General features: G+C 30.4%; 3 protein-coding genes across 3 annotated transcripts; 2 read left to right on the plus strand and 1 right to left on the minus strand.

Annotated features, from left to right (window-relative positions):
* Nucleotides 1-1,338: 1,338 nt before the first annotated feature.
* Nucleotides 1,339-4,937, minus strand: LOC130901711 (EP300-interacting inhibitor of differentiation 3). Its single transcript, XM_057813253.1, has 5 exons — nucleotides 4,473-4,937; nucleotides 4,090-4,319; nucleotides 2,530-2,941; nucleotides 1,574-1,689; nucleotides 1,339-1,466 (listed from the first exon to the last, which is right to left on the minus strand). The coding sequence occupies exons 1-5, from the start codon at nucleotides 4,573-4,575 to the stop codon at nucleotides 1,416-1,418; spliced, it is 912 nt and encodes a 303-aa protein (XP_057669236.1). The 5' UTR covers nucleotides 4,576-4,937; the 3' UTR covers nucleotides 1,339-1,415.
* A 21-nt stretch (nucleotides 4,938-4,958) lies between these two features.
* On the plus strand, nucleotides 4,959-7,922 carry LOC130901710 (dnaJ homolog subfamily C member 25 homolog). Its single transcript, XM_057813251.1, has 2 exons — nucleotides 4,959-5,646; nucleotides 6,243-7,922. The coding sequence occupies exons 1-2, from the start codon at nucleotides 5,309-5,311 to the stop codon at nucleotides 6,907-6,909; spliced, it is 1,005 nt and encodes a 334-aa protein (XP_057669234.1). The 5' UTR covers nucleotides 4,959-5,308; the 3' UTR covers nucleotides 6,910-7,922.
* Nucleotides 7,923-10,250: 2,328 nt separating this feature from the next.
* Nucleotides 10,251-18,944, plus strand: LOC130900788 (DALR anticodon-binding domain-containing protein 3). Its single transcript, XM_057811658.1, has 5 exons — nucleotides 10,251-11,039; nucleotides 11,094-11,278; nucleotides 12,229-12,362; nucleotides 13,824-13,991; nucleotides 15,646-18,944. The coding sequence occupies exons 1-5, from the start codon at nucleotides 10,375-10,377 to the stop codon at nucleotides 15,763-15,765; spliced, it is 1,272 nt and encodes a 423-aa protein (XP_057667641.1). The 5' UTR covers nucleotides 10,251-10,374; the 3' UTR covers nucleotides 15,766-18,944.
* Nucleotides 18,945-19,823: the final 879 nt, after the last annotated feature.

Genomic DNA, 19,823 nt, shown 5'->3' on the forward strand with positions numbered 1-19,823 from the left:
CTGACTCAACTACGCAAAACGAATCCGCTTATATATCCAAACAAAGTTCTTGAAAATTATAGAAAAATAAACAAAACAAATAAATAAATAGACCTTTCTAGAAATTATTCTAAAGAAACAATGTAAATAAACTGCCTGCTATAATAAAACAAACCTCAAACGGATTCAGGGTATTTCCAACGTATAAATTAACAAAAACTCCTTATATTCCAAAAGAATTCTCAAAAGCTTTAAAAAGAAACTTATCAAATAAATAAATAAATAGATCTTCCGAGAAAATATTCTAAAGAAACAATGCAAATAAACCGTCTGCTGTAATAAAAACTGTCAAAACAAACTTATGGGCCATTTCTATTAAGATAAGGATTTTTACATTCCATACAATTATATACTACTGTACTTTCATACTATACAGATGTAATAAATATTACTATTATATTGTATAAGTATATTGTTGTGATTAAGGATTAGGTAACAGTGTATTTATAAAAGAAAAACTAAGTTATCAATTGAAAAATTATTTTATTTCTATTGGAATTTCGGAGGCATGACCTTCCAATGTTAAGGATCGGAAAGAACTAACTACCTACTAAGTAAACTTAATATATTTTGGGTTTGTATTGTTGATGTTATATTCAACCTGGTTTTTTGACCTGTAGGTAGAAAATCTTTTTTTCTTTATTTTGGGGGAATACCAAAATATATTCTTTCAACAAGGTTAAAAATGTCTTTAACAGATGTTTTACAATAGAAAACTTTCCAAAATTTTATTGAAGTTAATATTATAAAAGTATAGTACCTTAAAAGAAAAGGACTTTTGCATTCAATATTCCCACATATATATTCTTAAATTTAGAAATAAACTAGTTGACTTGAGATATTTCTTTCAGTTTTCATTTTATTAGAAGCATCCCTCACAATATTCATTTAGAAATGTGAACGTAACTTTTGGTTTCGGAAATGGCAAAATGTCATATAAGAAATTATTCATTTCTACCGTTTATAACTTTTTGATTAATATTTACTTAAATTACCACTATTATTTTATTTATATATCACGTAATTTTATAAGCAAGTAGTATTTTAAAATAGTGTAATTGTGAATATATCAGTAGATAACGGTGTGTTCAGTTTTCAAGAATACGGTGGCGATCATTCTTCTTCACCATTTTATTGGTAAAATCAAATTTTTGAGATAACGCCTAGCTCTCTTCTTTTTTCCCCATTGGGTACAATACCAATAATTTATTGTTCCTAGTTTATAAATTCCATTTTTACAACTAATTCTCTGGTAATACCATCTTGATAGTGAATCATGATCTGTAAAATAGTTTAACGCATGCAATAAAAAAATTTATTTAAAAAAAACCATTAACATAAAAATAATATATTTGTATAAAATAACATATATTTTATCAGCATGGGTTCTTCTTATGTTGTTGTAGGTATCCAGGTTTGTTGATTTTCTAAAAATAAAAATTTAAGGATGTTCTGATTAGCCCAGTCAGTTTAGATATTCAAAGATTGGTGCGTTTAGGTTTAAACGTTGAATTAAATATTAAAAAAATCTTACCCTCCATTGATCCATGGTTATTTGACTAATAATTTGTGGATTAACTCCTCCTTCTTTCCTAAACTCCTTCAATGTCCTCTTTTTTACTGGTTTGATAACTGGGTCACCCTTACTATCTAGAATATAAACAATTTATACATTTACATAATAGAATTGTAACTTTTCTTGACTTTCTAAATCGATGTGATAACATTCAAAAGGTAATTTCATGTATATGAATTGAGATATAAAACATTTCCTCAACCCACCCACTCCAGAGATGTCACCGCTATATTTGGTGAGTAAAATTGAGTTTTTCGTATTTTTCTTTTATTTAAGTGAAATGATACATTGAAATATGGTGAATTCCTTGCAATTACAAATGTCTAATCATTGGTTATTTTTCATTATTTCCATTTTAAGGGGGTGAAGTTAAGAACCCTTAACTTATTTATTAGCAAACGGTTTTTTAGACATTCAGTTTTATTAAATTATTTATCAAAATACTTCTTTGTTTAAAACATTTTTTTTTCACAGAAGCAACAGGTTTGGAAAAAGAATAATTTTTATTCTTTATTAAATAATAATTTATTATAGCTTAGCCTTTAATAATATGTCCTTAAAAACTGAGTTTTGTTCTAATACAAGACATTTTAAATTTATCTCTCAACAAATCTCGCGAAAAGAAAAAAGATTTGGGAGTAATTTCAATTTGAAGTCAAATATCTTAGCGGGTCTCCCAAAGTGGTCGATATCAGTTTTCCAACGTTATATTCTGAGTACAATTTTTTTTTCAAGAATAACTAAGATTTAACTAATCATTGTTGTACTCATCAATAAACTTACACAAATTCGATTGACTTTGTTTAATGTTTGTTACATCCAGTGTATCAAAATGAAAATATAATTTTTTGACTGAAAAATCAATAAACTTTCTTTAATAATATGTCATTATGAAATAACTTAGTGAAACTTACTTAAATCTATACTTGCCCTCCCATCTCTAACTAAAAATGAAAAGTAAAACATATTTTCCACAGTGTTGGCAAAATCTTCTGTATCAATGATATAATCATAATAATTTATTGGTTGTTCATTGTTTTCTTGATATTTCAAGGATAAGACATCAAATAATATTTTAACTATATCTTCTATAGCTTCTTCTTCTTTATTCAGATTTATAAGCTTTTCAGGTTCTTTTTTTTGTACCTTTTCTTTAACTATTTTCAATCTCTCTTTTTGTGGCTTTGGTTCAGGTAATTTGTCTAAATCATATGTTCCATATACATATGTGTATTGAGGCACTTTTGGAATTATCTTTCTAGCACTGTCCAGCAGTTTTAGTAAATCTGGAGGTCTAAGTTCCACATCTTCTTTAATACTGTTTATCTAGAATTTTGAAAAACAAAAATTCCGAATTTTCATAAACATTAGACAAATTCTACATAGAATAGAGGGATTGCAAGTTGAAATGAGTCTCATTGTTTCTGGTTCATTCACAAACAATGCTATATGCAATGCAAACTTTTCATTTTCAATTATTTTGACAATGCTTTTCGGTAATTATGCTTCAAGATAAATAAATCAATATTTTTCACATACAAAAGTAAGTGAGCACATACAAAAAGTGGAAAGTACAAAATTAACATGAATTTTTTCCAATATTTCATCAATCATTTAACATTTCATAATGAAAATGGATACATAACTCATAAGAGCATATTATAACTCAAAAAATCGAAATTTATATAGCACATAAAATTTTTAGGGGTATTTTGAATCACTAAAACCACCTCAACTTTGCTGTATATTACAATTAGATCATTACTGTGACTCCATTGGTAATACATAATTTTTTAAATTTTTTTGCTTCATAACACTGTTACTAAAAGCCAGTTTTATTCCAAGATGTGGCCACATTTTTATTATTCTTCAAAAATATTTAGTTGCTTTCACAATTATGTACTGTCATTTGAACCTATTGAATATTGTATATTTTAAGAGTGCTTAATCAAAGTTTTTGGGTACATTTAATTCTGTATACATTTGGCATAAGGTTTCAGATGATTGGGTATCTGTACTTCTGATAATCACAGGTGAATGCAAAGATAATAATATGATTTCAATGCTTCATTTCTTATTCATTAATTTTTTATTGGTTGAAAGAAAGATGTCATTCTTGAAGTTATTATCCTTCTTAATATGAAATTACAAATAGAGATAATTCACTTGTAAAGATACATTTATCAGACTTTTTATGGATGTGTAATAATTTAAAATGCTTTGATAAAGATCAAATGAAGAATCAAAATAATGATAATTTAAAAAACTCTTAAGACAGTTTTATTTTGAGTCTTCAGCCCACAATACCATCCATAATTAATTTTAAGAATGCAGTGAATGACATAAGTTTCAACATTGTTAACATGCCAACACATAAAAATATTTCAGAAAAATTAAGATTTAGATAATTAAACCCACCTTATCTTCAATATGATAAACACTATTTTATATATTTATATTCTAAATATACTTACTATGTGAGAGGAATATTCTGATGGATCATATGTAGAAGTAAACACATCAACAGCATGTATACATTTCTTTAAAACAGAACTAGCTGAAGACAATACTAGGCAATCTAAATAAGTTTCATCTGCATGCTCTACTCTATCATCAATATTCCATTCTGTATCCAAAGCATTTGCCTCTCTTAATACATTTCCTAATTCATTCACTGTGTTGAGACCTACATCCTCTGTTTCTTCTAAATAATGAAAAAATGATGACAAAATAAAACATATCAAGATAATTTCAAAGTTACCTTTCAAGTGCTAATTTTTTTTACAATTATATTGTATTGAACCAAGAACTATTAAATAAATATTAGATGAACGTTTCTCAAAAATCTACAACATACCAATTCCTTCTAGTTTAGTTAAAAGATTTCTATACACCAATTTCCGTTGTTGAGGATTTCGTCTCATAGTGTTTTCTTGATTTTCATCAGCATATCTACTCATATTTATACGTTTCGTAAATGATATCTTATCAAATATAAACGAGCAGATAATTCGAATTGTATAAAAGTATGCTCAACATTCGGTACAGTATAAAATACATAAATCTTCTTCTTCACTGTGGTTGTGGGCTTAATCCGTAAATGGTCCACTCAACCAAGTTAAAATTCATGTATTTTAATTTAACTGTCCACAGTTGCGAATACTATCGAGTATGACTCATAGTTATCACTCCTTCGGCTATATGAAATGATCAAATTTTACAGTTTATTTTCCTTAAAAAACAAATATTAGTGAGGTACTTTTAGCAAGTGCATAAAAATTAATCATTCATTCTCTAAATACACCAATCTTCTTTTTGTAATATTCACAGGCGACAATTCGCTAAAGCCAAATCACTTTTTAAACTATTAATTTAGTATAATTGACCGATAATCTGTGATATCACGAATGATACAATCAGAATCACAGAGTATGAAATAGTGGTAATGGATAAAATATTCGTTACATAAGTTAAGTTGAAATATATATAAAAAGTTGTTTAAGTAGAATGTTTCAGTAGTTTATTCTTTCACTCTACTGTAGATAATTTTCACAGTTAAAAAAGAAGTAGATTTTAAAAACATTTTTAAGGTTAAGTTTAATAGTTGTCAAATACATGACAAATTGTACTGATATTTTGAACGTGGCTGTTAAATATTTCAAATAACCTGTTAGATATAATTTTAAAATTAATATGCTCCAATACTTAATAGCGATAACTTCATTATTATTCATTTCCATATTTTCTACAAGTGCTCAATTATTGGAAGGGATATATTGTGGTAAAGAAAATTGTTATGATGTACTTGAAATCACAAGAGAGGCAACGAAAAGTGAAATATCCAAAAATTACCGAAAACTGGCAAAGCAGTATCATCCTGATCTTCATAGAACACCAGAGGCCAAGGAGAAGGCGGAGGAACGATTCAAAATAATAGCAAATGCCTATGAAATCTTGAAAGATGAAGAAACTCGTACCGATTATGATTATATGTTGGATAATCCCGATGAGTATTACGCCCATTATTATAGGTAATATTTATGTTCTTCACGTTACTAACAAATAATACCATTTTTTTAATCACTCACGAGAAGTTTCAAAATAGAATTGGTTAGGGTATTTAATTATAGTAAATAAGGTATATTATGAGAAAAAAGGAACGGGTATTGTTATTCAATGACTAATTTCTTTGCTTCATTTGTTATTGTATAATATCACCTATTTTATGGATGAACAGTTCACAAAGCAACTAGTGTTATGTAGTTATTTTATGCTTGAGCAAGAAGACTAAATATTTCTACAGTTTGAAATATAGTATTTATGCTGATATCAAAATCAAAATTACCAGTACATATTTCCAGAAATATTTAAAACCAAACTAAGTATAGTGTAGAAGAAATTGAGAACTCTAACCCAAGTATTTTTGTTTTTAAATTTTCCTACTATTTATCTAAAAAATATTGGTGGAAAATGTACATCTAATATGGAACCAAATTGACTTCTAGTGATACAAGTTTTTATCAAAATTTTGTATTAAAGTGGAAGAAAGAAATAATTGTAACATATACCCATGTATTTTTATGTTAATTAGTTTAGTTTCATAACAGATTCTTTTAAATTGTTCCAGGTATTACCGAAGAAGAGTAGCTCCTAAGGTAGATGTTCGAATTGTTTTAATTGTTACAATTTCAATAATATCAGCAATACAATATTACAGTGGATGGCAGAGATATGATACTGCCATTAAGTATTTCATGACGGTGCCAAAGTATAGAAATAAAGCTTTAGAAATTGCTAAAGAAGACGGACTTTTGCTTCATGATAAGAAAGCTCGAAAAAGTAAAAAAGAATCAAAAGAAGAAACAGAAGGAATAATTAAAAGGGTAATAGAAGATAAAATGGATATAAAAGGAGCTTATGCAAAACCGACCATAATGGATATTCTTTGGATTCAGTTAATTATGCTTCCATACACAATTACTAAGTATATTTATTGGAATTTATCTTGGTTTTGGAGACACACAGTACTGAAACAAGAATACAATGATGAAGAAAAATTGTATATTATAAGAAAATTTATGAAAATGAGTGAACATCAATTCAATAGTCAAGAAGATGACAAAAAGCAGGAATTTTTAGATCAAGAATTATGGATAAGAGAAAAGTTCAATGAATGGTATAAACAAGAAGAAGAAAACACCAAAAGGCAAATGGCTGAAAGTAATAAATATAAACAATATAGACGTTATATTAAAAATCATGGAGTTGGAAGAATGACATTTGATGATTCTTAATTTTGTATTATTATTAGGGATATTTCAACAAATTTAAATCTATTATTTATTTTTTTTTGTACTATTCACATCCATTTTAGTAAAATCTCTACTGTTTTCTTTTCTTTTTTTTTTTCTCTCCAGCTTAGATACAATATAAACTACACTAACCAGCAAAATTCGCTCAAAATTTGTTTATTGACTGAAACTTTAATAAAAGTACCTCAGAATTCTTCTATTGGCTTAATTTTGTTGTTACACAATGTTTTGTTATTAGAATTATCTGAAAATATACAGCAGCCACAGTCTTGCAGTTTTCATTGGTGATATCTCTGTAAAAAAAGTCTTCAGCAGTTTGTTGCAATTTTTTTGATAGAATACCAAATTACTTCACAATCTTTGCGGTCTTCTTTTTTTCGGTTGTTAGGTTGTATCCACTGGAATATTATCTTGAGGCCATCCATCTGCATACATTTTCATAAGGTACCTGAACCATTTAAGCAATTTTTTTTCAATCCTATCTAGTGCAGTATTATTTGTTTCAATTTGGCCTCAGTGTGAGCCTGTACTTCATCGAAAATTCGCCTTCAAACTGATCTGTTCTTCACCAAATTTCCTCATCCTCTTTTATTCAATGTTTGTAAGTATTTGTGAACTTGATCTAATACGGGGTCTACCCGCTTTTCCTCCATTCTTTGAATGTGGCCAAACCTTTTCAACCTCTGGGCTTTAATGAATGGGAATGTCTACTATTTCATCTATTTCTCTATTATTTTGGATCCCTCCAACCTGCTTCTATAATAGTTTAAGTTCATCAAACTATTAAATATAACTTTAAGCAGATATAACATATTGCATTAACATTTTAAAGAGGATGATTCAGTTAACTCATACATTTATTATTTTCTCAATTAATTTGGAGTACTTAAGCCGGTACTACACGATGCGTCCAACGTTTGCGACAATATTCGCGACATATTATAAGCTAGTACAGAGATAATTGATTATTATTAAAATGTACGTGATGTAAAAAAGTTGTTTTAATGATCCCGACCTTACACTTCGTTCATTCTAATTCATGCATATTGCGCCTCTTCTGTGTAGGAAGATTCGCGTAGCATTTAGAGCTCACAGAACTTTAAACAGGTATATTATTTTACTATTTAGACTAAAATTTCAAATACCATTTCCTAATGTTTATAAAATAATAAAATTAGTTCGTATTCTGGCTTTGTTGCTCACCTATATTGAAGTTTAAAACAAAATTAATAGATGTAGCCCACTTCGTAATTTACGCGAATTTCACAAGTCAAGTTTAAGCTTCATACGTCATCTTAAACTACAGATATACCACAAACCCATATATGTAATAATTCTATATGGACAGTTGATACGTCTCTACGTTACGGTGCGACAATTCATTTTCTCTCTCGTTTGCGACACTTTATACTGCGCATGCTGAGGATGCACAGAACCGAGTTTGAACCTCGGAGAATAGAGGAATCATTGCCAATCCGTCTTCATTAGTCGGAACAGCTTCCACTTATAGAAATTGTCCATATAGAAGTATTACATATATGTACTCACCACCTATTTCATGACGTTTCATATAAATGACCCAAGGTTGAATCATTTTTGTAGTTACAGTTTAGAGCCCTAGATAGATCTGCAAGCACAACTATATATATATATATATATATATATATATATATATATATATATATATATATATATATATATATATATATATATATAGTAGGTCAATTTGACACAAAACTGAATAATTTAATGTTGGTATACATTATAAAGTTTCTCTTGATGATTCATTATCGTTGTGCTCGGGTTTTTGTGTCCTTTCTATTGTCTATAGTTTAGTTGTGGTTAATTTTTCAAAGTGGCTCACGAAATGTTGTGTATAACATTGAGAATCTATTAATGTGATGCATTTGTTCCAAAATCGTCTTAATGACTTGAAATGTTTTAATAGATGGCTGCTGGCCATAAACAATACTAAATTAACTAAAAGCGATGTATTTTGAAGTTCAAGTGATGAAATTTATCAAAATGAGTCTAATTTCTCATTATGTAATATTTTAATTGGCTATTTTTGTATGCAATATTTTGTTTAAATATATATATTTTCCTCAAGTTTTATTATCACGTTATTAATAAATAATAACACGTTTTGTTTAGATTATTATTATAATTGAAGAATTATCATATTTCTTCCAAAACCTGATTTGTGTACATTTCACTTTAATAAGGAGAAAAGTGCGCCTACAATAACCTTAATATTTTTCTATTAACAAGATTACAATTAATAAATTACCAAATTTATAATTTGTTTCATAATAGTATTTAAAACTTTATATTGTGAGATACTATATCTTGAAAATGTGTCATTTTGAGGAACATTATAAAAAAAACCTAAATTTGGAAGTTTATTAGTTGTAAGGTAGCGGTATGAAATAATTCAAATCACGCGCCATTCTTAAAATTCAAATTTGTTATATGTTATTAAGGATGTCATATTAGTAGTTCAAGTTCAGACCTCCAGTCGAATTGGTTAGAATGAATAACATCAGGTGATCTGTGAGATAAAGTTTTTTTCACGTTTTATAGATGGCGTTCTCCGACAAACTGTGGTTCAAACGTTACCGACGGTTTGGAGGTACTTTAAACTCAAGTTTAACCAGAAAGTGAGAATACGAATCTAACTTTTTCAAATTGCTCAAATTTTCACACAATGAACTCGACAGTGATGATGAAGAAATTATCAACATTGTAGAGGCGCCGAAAAAACAAAAATTTATTCGTCCTATTATTTAAATTGTCCCAATTATTTTTCAAATTTATTGTACTTCTATCGAAAACATTTTTTCATAAGGTTAAATAAAAGTAAGTACTCCTTCATTGTTAGATAAATTGTAATTAGAAATTATTCTTTATTAATTTTTGTTTACACAACTTTCTCAAATAATTCAACATTAAAACAAATAAATTTTGGTTATATTTTCGCGCTAGTGACAACTGACAAAAAAATGTCTATGTCAAACGTGATCTGTAAAATAGAGAAATCTTGCTTTAAATTAGAGTTTAACTCATAGCTTATATTTCAGTAAAATTGTTATATTAGAAGAAATAATTGCTTTCCTTTTGCAAATGATCTGATTTCTTAAATATATATATATATATATATATATATATATATATATATATATATATATATATATATATATATATATATATATATATATCTTCAAACTATTCAATCATTCGTCAAATAACTGAGTTATTTCATGCAAAAAGAGCGCTACTATATATACTATAATAAATATTTGTTTTGCAGTTGGGGAGTTTTGGTTTGAACTTAGTGGCGACACTGATTGTTGGTTGGTTTCTTTGGTTATGTTTTTAAAGTTTCCAATCAAAATATTGCCAAATAAATTAAATGGTTTCAATTGAAAAAACTATTTATTATCAAAAATGTATATTCTAGAAGACTTCTTATTAAGTCTTCAAGACTTTTTGGTAAGCAGGAAGGAATACGATCATAATATTATTAGAAAACATACAAAGAAATTGGATGAACTTGGTGAAATCAGTTTTCCTTTATGCATTAATAAATGGTCTACTTTAATTGACAATAAAAATGTTGCACATGTTGGAATAACTACTATACTGCAGTACAAATACCCGAAGAGTGATAAAGACAGTTTACTAAATATATTAATTACTGAGAGCAGTAACTGGAAAATACAAATAAAACAAATTAATGTTAAGAATAATGATGCCCATATTTTTTTTAATAAATCATTTGATTTGTTTAGGGTTGTTATACAAGATGTTTTGGAACATAGTGATACATATGGTTTCAGCGATATTATTAAAAATAATGTGATTATTAAAATTTCTCCTAATATAGAAAGTAGCGATATAAATCAATTGGATTTAACTAATTTGAGATTAAAACTATTAAAAGATATAAGTACAAATTTTATAATGCAAAATACGTCGAAATCAACATCCAATACCTGCAATGTATATTTAGTTTTAAATCCTGTGGAAAAAGATAAAAAAACAATATTATGTGGACCAGTAGTTAATGAAAAAAGTGTAAAAAGTACATATAAGGCTTCCGAGTTGTATAAGTGAGTATGGTTTTATTTTACTTTATCATTTAACATGGAATGGATGATTTATAGGAAGAGATCAGCTGATATGCGAATGATGGCACAGCATAAGTATGGAATTCAAGTGAAACTTAATCCTAGTTGGGAAAATTATTTTGATAATTTGGGTACAGGATCGGTAACAATAGAAATGTTAACTAACAAGCCCCAAAAATCTATAAAAATTACTCCAAATGATTTACAGTCTGCTAACAAAGGTATCTTATATCCTCTTATAATTTTAGGGATTTCTCTTAAAAAATGCTTATATATCAGATGAAATAAGTTAATACAGCAAAATTCTTGCATTTTGGTATAAGTTTACTTAAGAACAAAATTGTTTTACAGCTTTACACCCACTGTGCACCCCCTGCTTTCAAAAGGCAATTTTCCTGGGTTTTTTGTGTCTCACTTTCCAAGTTGTTTAGCATTACTTCGTCAAGGTACTTATTCTGTTTAGTGAAATTTTCAGGATATTTGAAGAATAGATGCTCTGCTGTTTTCATGGCGTTTTTGCAAAATTTATGGTTGTCCTCTGCCATACTATTGTCTTAAGGTAGAGCAGTTACCTGTCAGAAGACCGACCATCAATTTGATGTGTCATTTCTGGTCATCATGAGAAGTTCTGTAGACTTAACCAGTATGGTTATGAATCTTTTAGATTGTCTTAGACTTGGAGTGTTCCTCCAGTGAAACTCCATGGGATTCTTTAGCCATCCATTCGGTTCTTTATTAATTTGGCATCTTGTGAGGCCACAGTAGAGTTCTAGTCCTAAGTATGGAGTCATTGCCCCTTTTTTGGCAAGGCAGTCTGTTTCTTCATTGCCTGGCATACCCTGGTAGCCTGTAGCCACATTAGGGTTACTTTGATTCTGTTAGCTAGTGATTTTAGAATTTGTTTGCACTGCCACACTAGTTTGGGAGTGCTTTCAATAACATTCAAGACCTTCAATGCCGGTTGGCTATCTGAGAATGTGTTTCCTAGCTAGGTTTCTGTCTAACAACTCTTCAAACTTGATAAATGATGAGTGATTTTTCTTGTGGTATGGAGAGCTCAAAATAGCAGTGCCTTTAAATATTTGAAAGTACAACAAAATATTTCAATTCAATAGAAAAATGACTATCGAATATTAAACCCGAAGTATTTTAACATTTTATTCGTTTTTAGGAGCTGCGTTTATATTTTACAATTGTGCAAGATTATCTGCATTATTTAAAGAATTTGATAAAAGAGTCTCAATGCGAGAGTATCCTGAACTACCAAATTGTAATGATATTGACTTTTCTCTGCTCAAGCAACCAGTAAGTAGTTGTCAAAAAAAATTTAAATCTTTAATTAGGGTGAATAAAAAATTTAGATTTTCAATATGCCGTACCTGGGAAAAGTTACTGTAGATAAAGTTTGTTCAAAGTTAGTTGAAGAAGGGGGAAGAACTAAAAAAATCCATGTTGTAAGGTGCCAAATCGATCATTAACAAACGTAAAAGGACGAATATAGATCACTAAGAATTTTATCAATGGAATCAATATATATTATTTATTATACAAGGTACGGCTGTTAAGTAACGAGATTACATGAAAAGTATGTATGCGCCAAAGGTTAACTTTAATCAGCTGTTTGTGTGTAGACAAACCAGTGTAGCCGTGGCCTTCGTTGTAAAGGGGCTGTTTTTTTGTTTTGCCATAAAAATAGAGGGTGGAAGGGTGAAGACAAAGGAAAACAATACAGCAGATAAATGAAGTAGCAAAGGATCGGAAATAGTGGAAAAAATAGGCGAAAGGAGAATAGAAATGAAAATTTTGATAAACTAACGCTAAAAAGAGCATGAAAAGCTCTAGAGAGAAAGAAGAAGAATATAGAGATATAATTCTCAATTTGTTTAGGTTTTTCATCATTGCTGGTTTTCTCGCAACTATGTATGTGAATCATTTCTAAAAATTCTCTTTTTCATCTATTAGATACCGTTCCAAGAATTTTAAAAATCTTTTTAATTGAATTTCTAGTATTTATCGTATTGATGACCTTTTGATCTATTTTCTAAATATTATGATGTATTTCCAAAATTAACAGACTCGGAACCATTACAAGGTACTTGTTTTGTTATATTATATTACTTATATAATATAATATATATACTTATAGGTATATAATATATAATATATTATATACCTATAACAATCCGATAGAAGTACATGTTTTCACGAAATTCATCATGTAGCGAAGTAAATAACGAATAAATTCGGAAAACGAGCGAAAGACGTTGGATCGAGATGATGTATCATCACTAAAAGTCAAAGCGAGGTAATCGTCTCACTGCTGTTGGTTTAATCCACGAAGAAAGTCATAGGAAATTATCACACGAAAATGATCGCGATTTGTTTCAAGTATCTCTAAATAGCAGTTGTAAGACAACGTGTACGTTCACTATCAAAAATGTCAAACTTTATGATGGAAATGTCAGATTTGACATATTCACATCAGTGTTGCTATATTTCACATCTTAAGTAGCAACCCTCGTATAAAAATCTGTAATTTAATTGTAAACATTAATAGCGCCATCTATTGCAAACTGTATAGAAGAAATATAGCGCCATCTATTGGTGAAGTGAACAAATTTCTCCAAATGAAATATCAACTTGATGTATTACTACGAATTTGTCAATTAAATCGTAGATTTTTTAATTGATCATATATGATTGGTTAGGAAAGTGAGTTTTTTTTAATATTTTGGGCTAATTAATTTTGTTTAAATCTTATTTTAGGAAGAATGGGAATTATTTTACGTATACATTATCCAGTTTCCAATGGTTATAAAAAGTTGTATCAAAGATGTTGAAAAGGGGATCATAAATCCTCAACATTTGATATATTTTTTATCAAACCTATCTTCTAGTTTCAGTATTTACTATCGAAGAGTTAGGATATTAACGGTAGGAATATTTTTTTTTAATATAACTGATAAATAAATTATTTCCAATATATCACAAATTCAGAACTAATATTTTAATAAAGTTTCTCTTTTAAAAAGTAGCTCCTATAATTTTAAATGAACTTTGGTTGTGATACTGATTTTTGGTGGTAGAACTCCCAATTTGAAAAATCGTGTCTTGATCAATTTTTAATGAAGAAAATCATCATTCAAATAAAAGCATTCGATGATGTTTATCAATTTAATGCAGCAAAGACCCAGGCTGCTATTTTTATAAAGAAAAATGGCACCGCAGCTCAGGATTTGGTCCTCTCTGGACATAAAATATCAACATTACCGCTTGTTGGGTGTTGAGGTTGGAAGCAATATGTCCTGGCATAGTCACGTGTCTGATTTAGCTAAGGTAGCTTCTCAAAAACTTGGAACCATCTTTAAGACCAAAAACCTATAAACTTCGCAATTTTCTACAAGGCTCAGAACCAAAAATATAAAATAAGCCAAGTAATGAAAAATGTGCAAAATATTGAAGTGCGAAAATTTTTATTTTGGGAAAAAAGATATAATGTAATAAAATAAGAGGAAATTAATAGTTCGTATGACCGCCTCTTCTTGCAATCAATTGGCCAACTCTTCTCGATCGGCAGCACTCAGGTCTTTAAGGGGTTTCTCGATTGAATATCACTCTATCAATATAATCCCACACATTTTCAATGGGATACATGTCCGGCGAATTTGATGGCCAATTCATTTCTTTTTCTAGTATGTTTTGTACCGTTTCCGTGCGATGTGGTCTCGCATTATAATCTTGAAAAATGAAATTTGCTCCATATTCATTGCGCAAGGACTGAACTATTGATCTTATAATGTTTTCAACGTATATGGTACCTGTCATTGTTCGCTTAATGACAATAAGTGGTGTACGGAGGCTATATATTATACCCCCTAAAACATCACGGATCCGCCATGATAGGGAACAACATATCTGGTAAAATAGAGACGTTTCTGTCTACTTGGGCTTCTTCAGACCCTTTCCCGCCGACTATCACTGTGGAAACCAAATCGGGACCTGTCCTTGTGCTCTTGAGCCCATTGGAGACGGGCAGCTATGTGTCGTCGTGAAAGTCTAGGCACCCTTAAAGGTCTTTTAGCCCTTAGATTCGATGTAAGTAATCTCCTTCTGATGGTACTTCTCGAAACTGTTCTTCGGTAGTAAAAAGTGACTTCGAACGACCAGTTTCTTCGGATGAAATTAGCTATGTAACGGTCTGCCCTCTCTGATGTAACTTTAAAGCGACCCGTGACCTAGAAAAGGACCACTATCCTCCTCACCGAAGTCCGTGACGTATTCAGACGAAAGGTAATGCAGTGAGATATCATATTACCCGGCATTTTCAACAAAATTTGAATGAACTCGCTGTCAAGTTACTTAAATCTGATTTCTTTTACAAAAATATTTATATTTACGGACTAAAATAATTTTTTGTTGCAATATTGCTTGTATCTTTAAGATAAGTTGCCACATAGGCAAACTTGAAAGTTTACTAGGGGAGCCAAGACCAAATAAAAATCATTAGAATAAAATGGTGCCAAACGATAAAAATTTAATATTAAAAACATAAAAAATATAAAATAATGATTATCTTTCTTAATTTTAGAATCCGAAGGAACACATGTTTTCTATCATTCATGCAAGAATATATCTGCTGAAGGCATTACAATGTGTATTCCATAATTCTTTGCGTTTGTTGAACGTTGATCCAGTTCGAGAGATGTAGGAATAAAAATATGGAGACAACTAGGCCAAAATGGTTACAAAGTAATTTTTTGAGCGAAGAATAAGAAAATACAAATTACTGGAAACTCTACAAAATTTATTTATTTGTTTACCAGAATAATGAAACATTGCATGCGGTGTCTTTTGACATTGAATCTAAAGTTTCTGTGTACTCAGTAGGGATGTTTATACAAAAAAAATATCGATAATATCTCGATATAATACATAATACATAATACGGATTTTTCCGTATTTTACATCATACTAACATTTGAATGCGTTTATGATGGCGCCATCTTAATTATATCATAGACGGTTGTTATTCCTATTTCAAATTCAGTGCATCACGAACGAAAGTTCCTCGCTCATATTTTTTTTAAAGTTACACTGTAATTCTAAGACTGCTTTATTTTGTTTTCGTACAACTCGAAGTAGTAATATTGTCTACACCTCGTTTACAGTTCATTTTCTTAACGAAATGACGATTCTCGATTTAAACAAAAGCAAATCTTGAATTAACCCTCCCCTCCTCAACCACTCTGATCTCCGAGCACTGCGCATGCGTCAACTATTTACAAACTACGTCAGAGAGTACTAGCTTCTCTTTGTCTTCAGGTTCGCGATCGCAAAGTACCGCGGAACTACATTGCGATCGCGAAACTTTCGTAAATCCGTAAAATTCTGATTCCTCATGCTATGGTCATGGATGGAGTCGCCATCTAGTGTCAAATACAGAAGCTAAAAATTACGATATGAACGAATCAGTCCGGATTCTAGATATTCAACTGTATATCGATACTTTGCGATATATCGTAAGGGATTTGTATTCAACTAGTTTAAATTATTGACAATCAGATAGGGTTTAGGTTAATTTGAGTATAAACAGAATACAGAAACAAATCAATTTTATATATTCATAAATCCCAATAATTTTTCTTTAGACTTTGCAATAGCTAAATTTTTTCAACTCTCTTAGTTTGCAGTCTGCTTCTTTGCTGGGTTAAAACTTGCGCAGTTTTCGAGAAAAGTTGCTAAGATGGAACAGAGCTAGCCGCTATTATTAAATATTTAAAAACGAGATTATATAACTTTGGGAACTGTACCTTGTCATCTACCTTCGTACAATCTACTAACTGGAGCCCTCATTAGAAAGATTTTCGTCTGGTTTATTCGTTTTCCAATTCAGCTAGACCAGTTTCTGGTGATTGTTCAGAGACTATAATCCGATGAAAGACTAATTTTGTCGGAATTGTCCGTGTCAGATTTCGTAGTAGTACATAATATTCATCCTACTTGGTTTTATTTAAATTGTATCTTTAAAGTTACTAAAGGCATTTGCGCAGGTCAACGGATCTTCAAAAAATGAAGTTATTTGAACTTCGGGTTCAATATTGTAGCAGTAGTCAATGATGATACGTATTCGATAGCTCCCATTCGTTTGTTAATCTTGGTAAGAGTGCGTTTATGTACCTCCTTGATTAAAGGCTCTTCATTTATTAGGTTTTTCAGTTTTGATATCATACAGTGCACTAATGGAATGACCTTGGCACTAGAACAATATTTATCGCCAGATATTTCCTTAGTCGCTGCTTCCAGTGGACGTAAAATGTTAAGATGCGATGTTAATATTGTCAACTCCATACCAGTTAACATCGACGGTGATGTTTGATTTTCGATCACACGATACCCTGTGGGACTGTAGCCAATCATTATTCATTTTTCAACCTTTGAATCTAATTTACCTCGACGCTCTCTTGGAATGTGGCTATAACTCAAACAACCAAAAATTCTAAAGTTACTTATGTCAGGCTTTCTCTGATACCAGATTTGTAATCATTTTCCATCTCTTTCTCTCCAATTATTTTGAGGACAATTTCTCTTAAAATGTGTATCTCTCCACACTGATAACAATCTTGATTATTCTGTGCTTGTAAAGCATACGGAACACTGGTATTTTCCTTAGTTTGTTTACATAATTTTCGTTTTTCATACTCAGCAAGTAGTTTCTTTTTCACATCAACAAATGTCAAACCTGTTGTATTCTCAATAACTGTTGAAATTGTCTCTTAAGACTTAAATGCAACTGACCGGGTATCCCTTTCTTTTCATATTTGTCTCGTAACGTTTCCCACATTTCAAAAGCCGATTCCTTTTCTCTTAATAACTCCTAACTGATTGTCATTCACAAATTGCACAATTGAAGACATTGCTTTTTGCCTCTTTTTTCTTACTTTCCTCCTTCTGTTTACTTGTGAAATCAGTTTCATCTATGACAGGCTCTACATATCCTTTCACTCCATTTTCAGCCAAGATTATTTCCATTCTAAATTTCCAATTATGATAATTTTTTCCAGTTAACAATTCTATCTAGTATGATCTGCCTCCTTGTGCCTTTTTTAATCTTTATTCCTTTTCTATTGTATATTATTTTCACAAAGCTTACTTTATGTTGTTAAATGTTAATAAACAATAAGTATTATTAAATTGACTTTATTAATAATACATAAATGAAGCACAATAATACATGAATAAAATTATGCACGTAACGCAGTATGTAAAATGCACTTGAAAAAGTCTTTCGTTTAATTATAAATGAATGGACTGTAAAAAACACTTTTGTATAAACACTGATAACTGGATGTGAACTGCTGAATGCGACTGGCTGTCGCGTGGGCTGGTGGCGGACTGACCGTGGTGGGTCATCCTTCGGGGCTCTTCAGACGGAAGGGGAAGAGCAATAAAATTTGGCTCTCTTGGTTTCCCGTCTACCTGGCATTTTTATTTCGCACAGGCACAATTATATTTAGTGTGCGCATCGTTGCTATACTCCAACACTTTACTTACTATTTACACAAAGCCTTTTAAGAATTGGTAATTAAGCAAGAAATCCAACTTTTTTTAATTGTTTGCATTTTATTTACAAGGTTAACATCAACTTTCAACTGAGTTTTGTCAAACTATTGCGTATGTCTCTTGCAGTTGGTCTTGTGAAACAGTCAATCGAATCTTATGTCTTCATGTTTGATTTCTTTTGATAGAAGAAGATAGAATGTAGAATATATGTGTTTAATAAATCGTATATGTACATCTTACCTTAACTAAAAATCAAAAATTAATAATTTATTTTGGAATAATATTAACTACAGTTTTTTGATAATTTATACAAAAAAAATAATAAAATTATATTTATAACAATCCATTTCTTGAATTATTTCTTTCAACTTTTCGCACTAACTTGAACTTTGAGGTTCTATATGTATATATGGATTTGGGGTCTTGTATACACTGCGACCCAAAGGATTTATTGTGTAGCAGCAGGAGGTAGCACACCAAGTTGATAAGCATGCCAAAAAAACCCTAATTCCTTCTACCCGTTTCTCACCGTATGTTACTGTGCCCCAACATCGGGGTCTGTAGTTTCTTGTATGGCTATTGAAGCTGCAATTATCTATGCTTTCAGTTTCAATATTCGTACAAAGGGAAACAATATTCCAGGGAGTGGTCAGCTAACTGTCAATGTAATGAGGCACCCCCTGGAATATTAGATCTCTTCAAACAGTAAGAGTAATAAAGCACAAAGATAATAATTGCCACTTGATTTGCCCTTCACGACAATACCATTGCCGACCTCGGGGTTCGTTGACATCTGGGGTGAATCGGGGAAAAATATTATTGTCAACCTCGAGGTTCGTTGACATCAGGGGTAAATTGGGGAAAAATACTATTGTCGACCTCGGGGCTCGTTGACATTTGGGGTAAATCGGGGAAAAATACCATTGTCGAACTTAGGGTTCGTTGGTATTTGGGGTAAAACGGGGAAAAACCGTTTCTTATCAATATATCATACGTAGAAATGGCTTTTTTAGGTATTAAAAAAATGAAGAGGCATATTATAGGGGTGGCCCGCTCTCAAATTAATGAGCCACCCCATTATTTTGAAAAATAATCGAGAGTTTCATGGCAAAGTACAGCTAGAATTGGCTCGCTAACTTGACAGAACCGATAATAAATTTTAAGTACGCCTGCTACATACTGTTATTACTAAATAATAATAGTCAT

The sequence above is a fragment of the Diorhabda carinulata genome, chromosome X (genome assembly GCF_026250575.1).
Source record: "Diorhabda carinulata isolate Delta chromosome X, icDioCari1.1, whole genome shotgun sequence".
In the NCBI taxonomy this organism is placed as follows: domain Eukaryota; kingdom Metazoa; phylum Arthropoda; class Insecta; order Coleoptera; family Chrysomelidae; genus Diorhabda; species Diorhabda carinulata.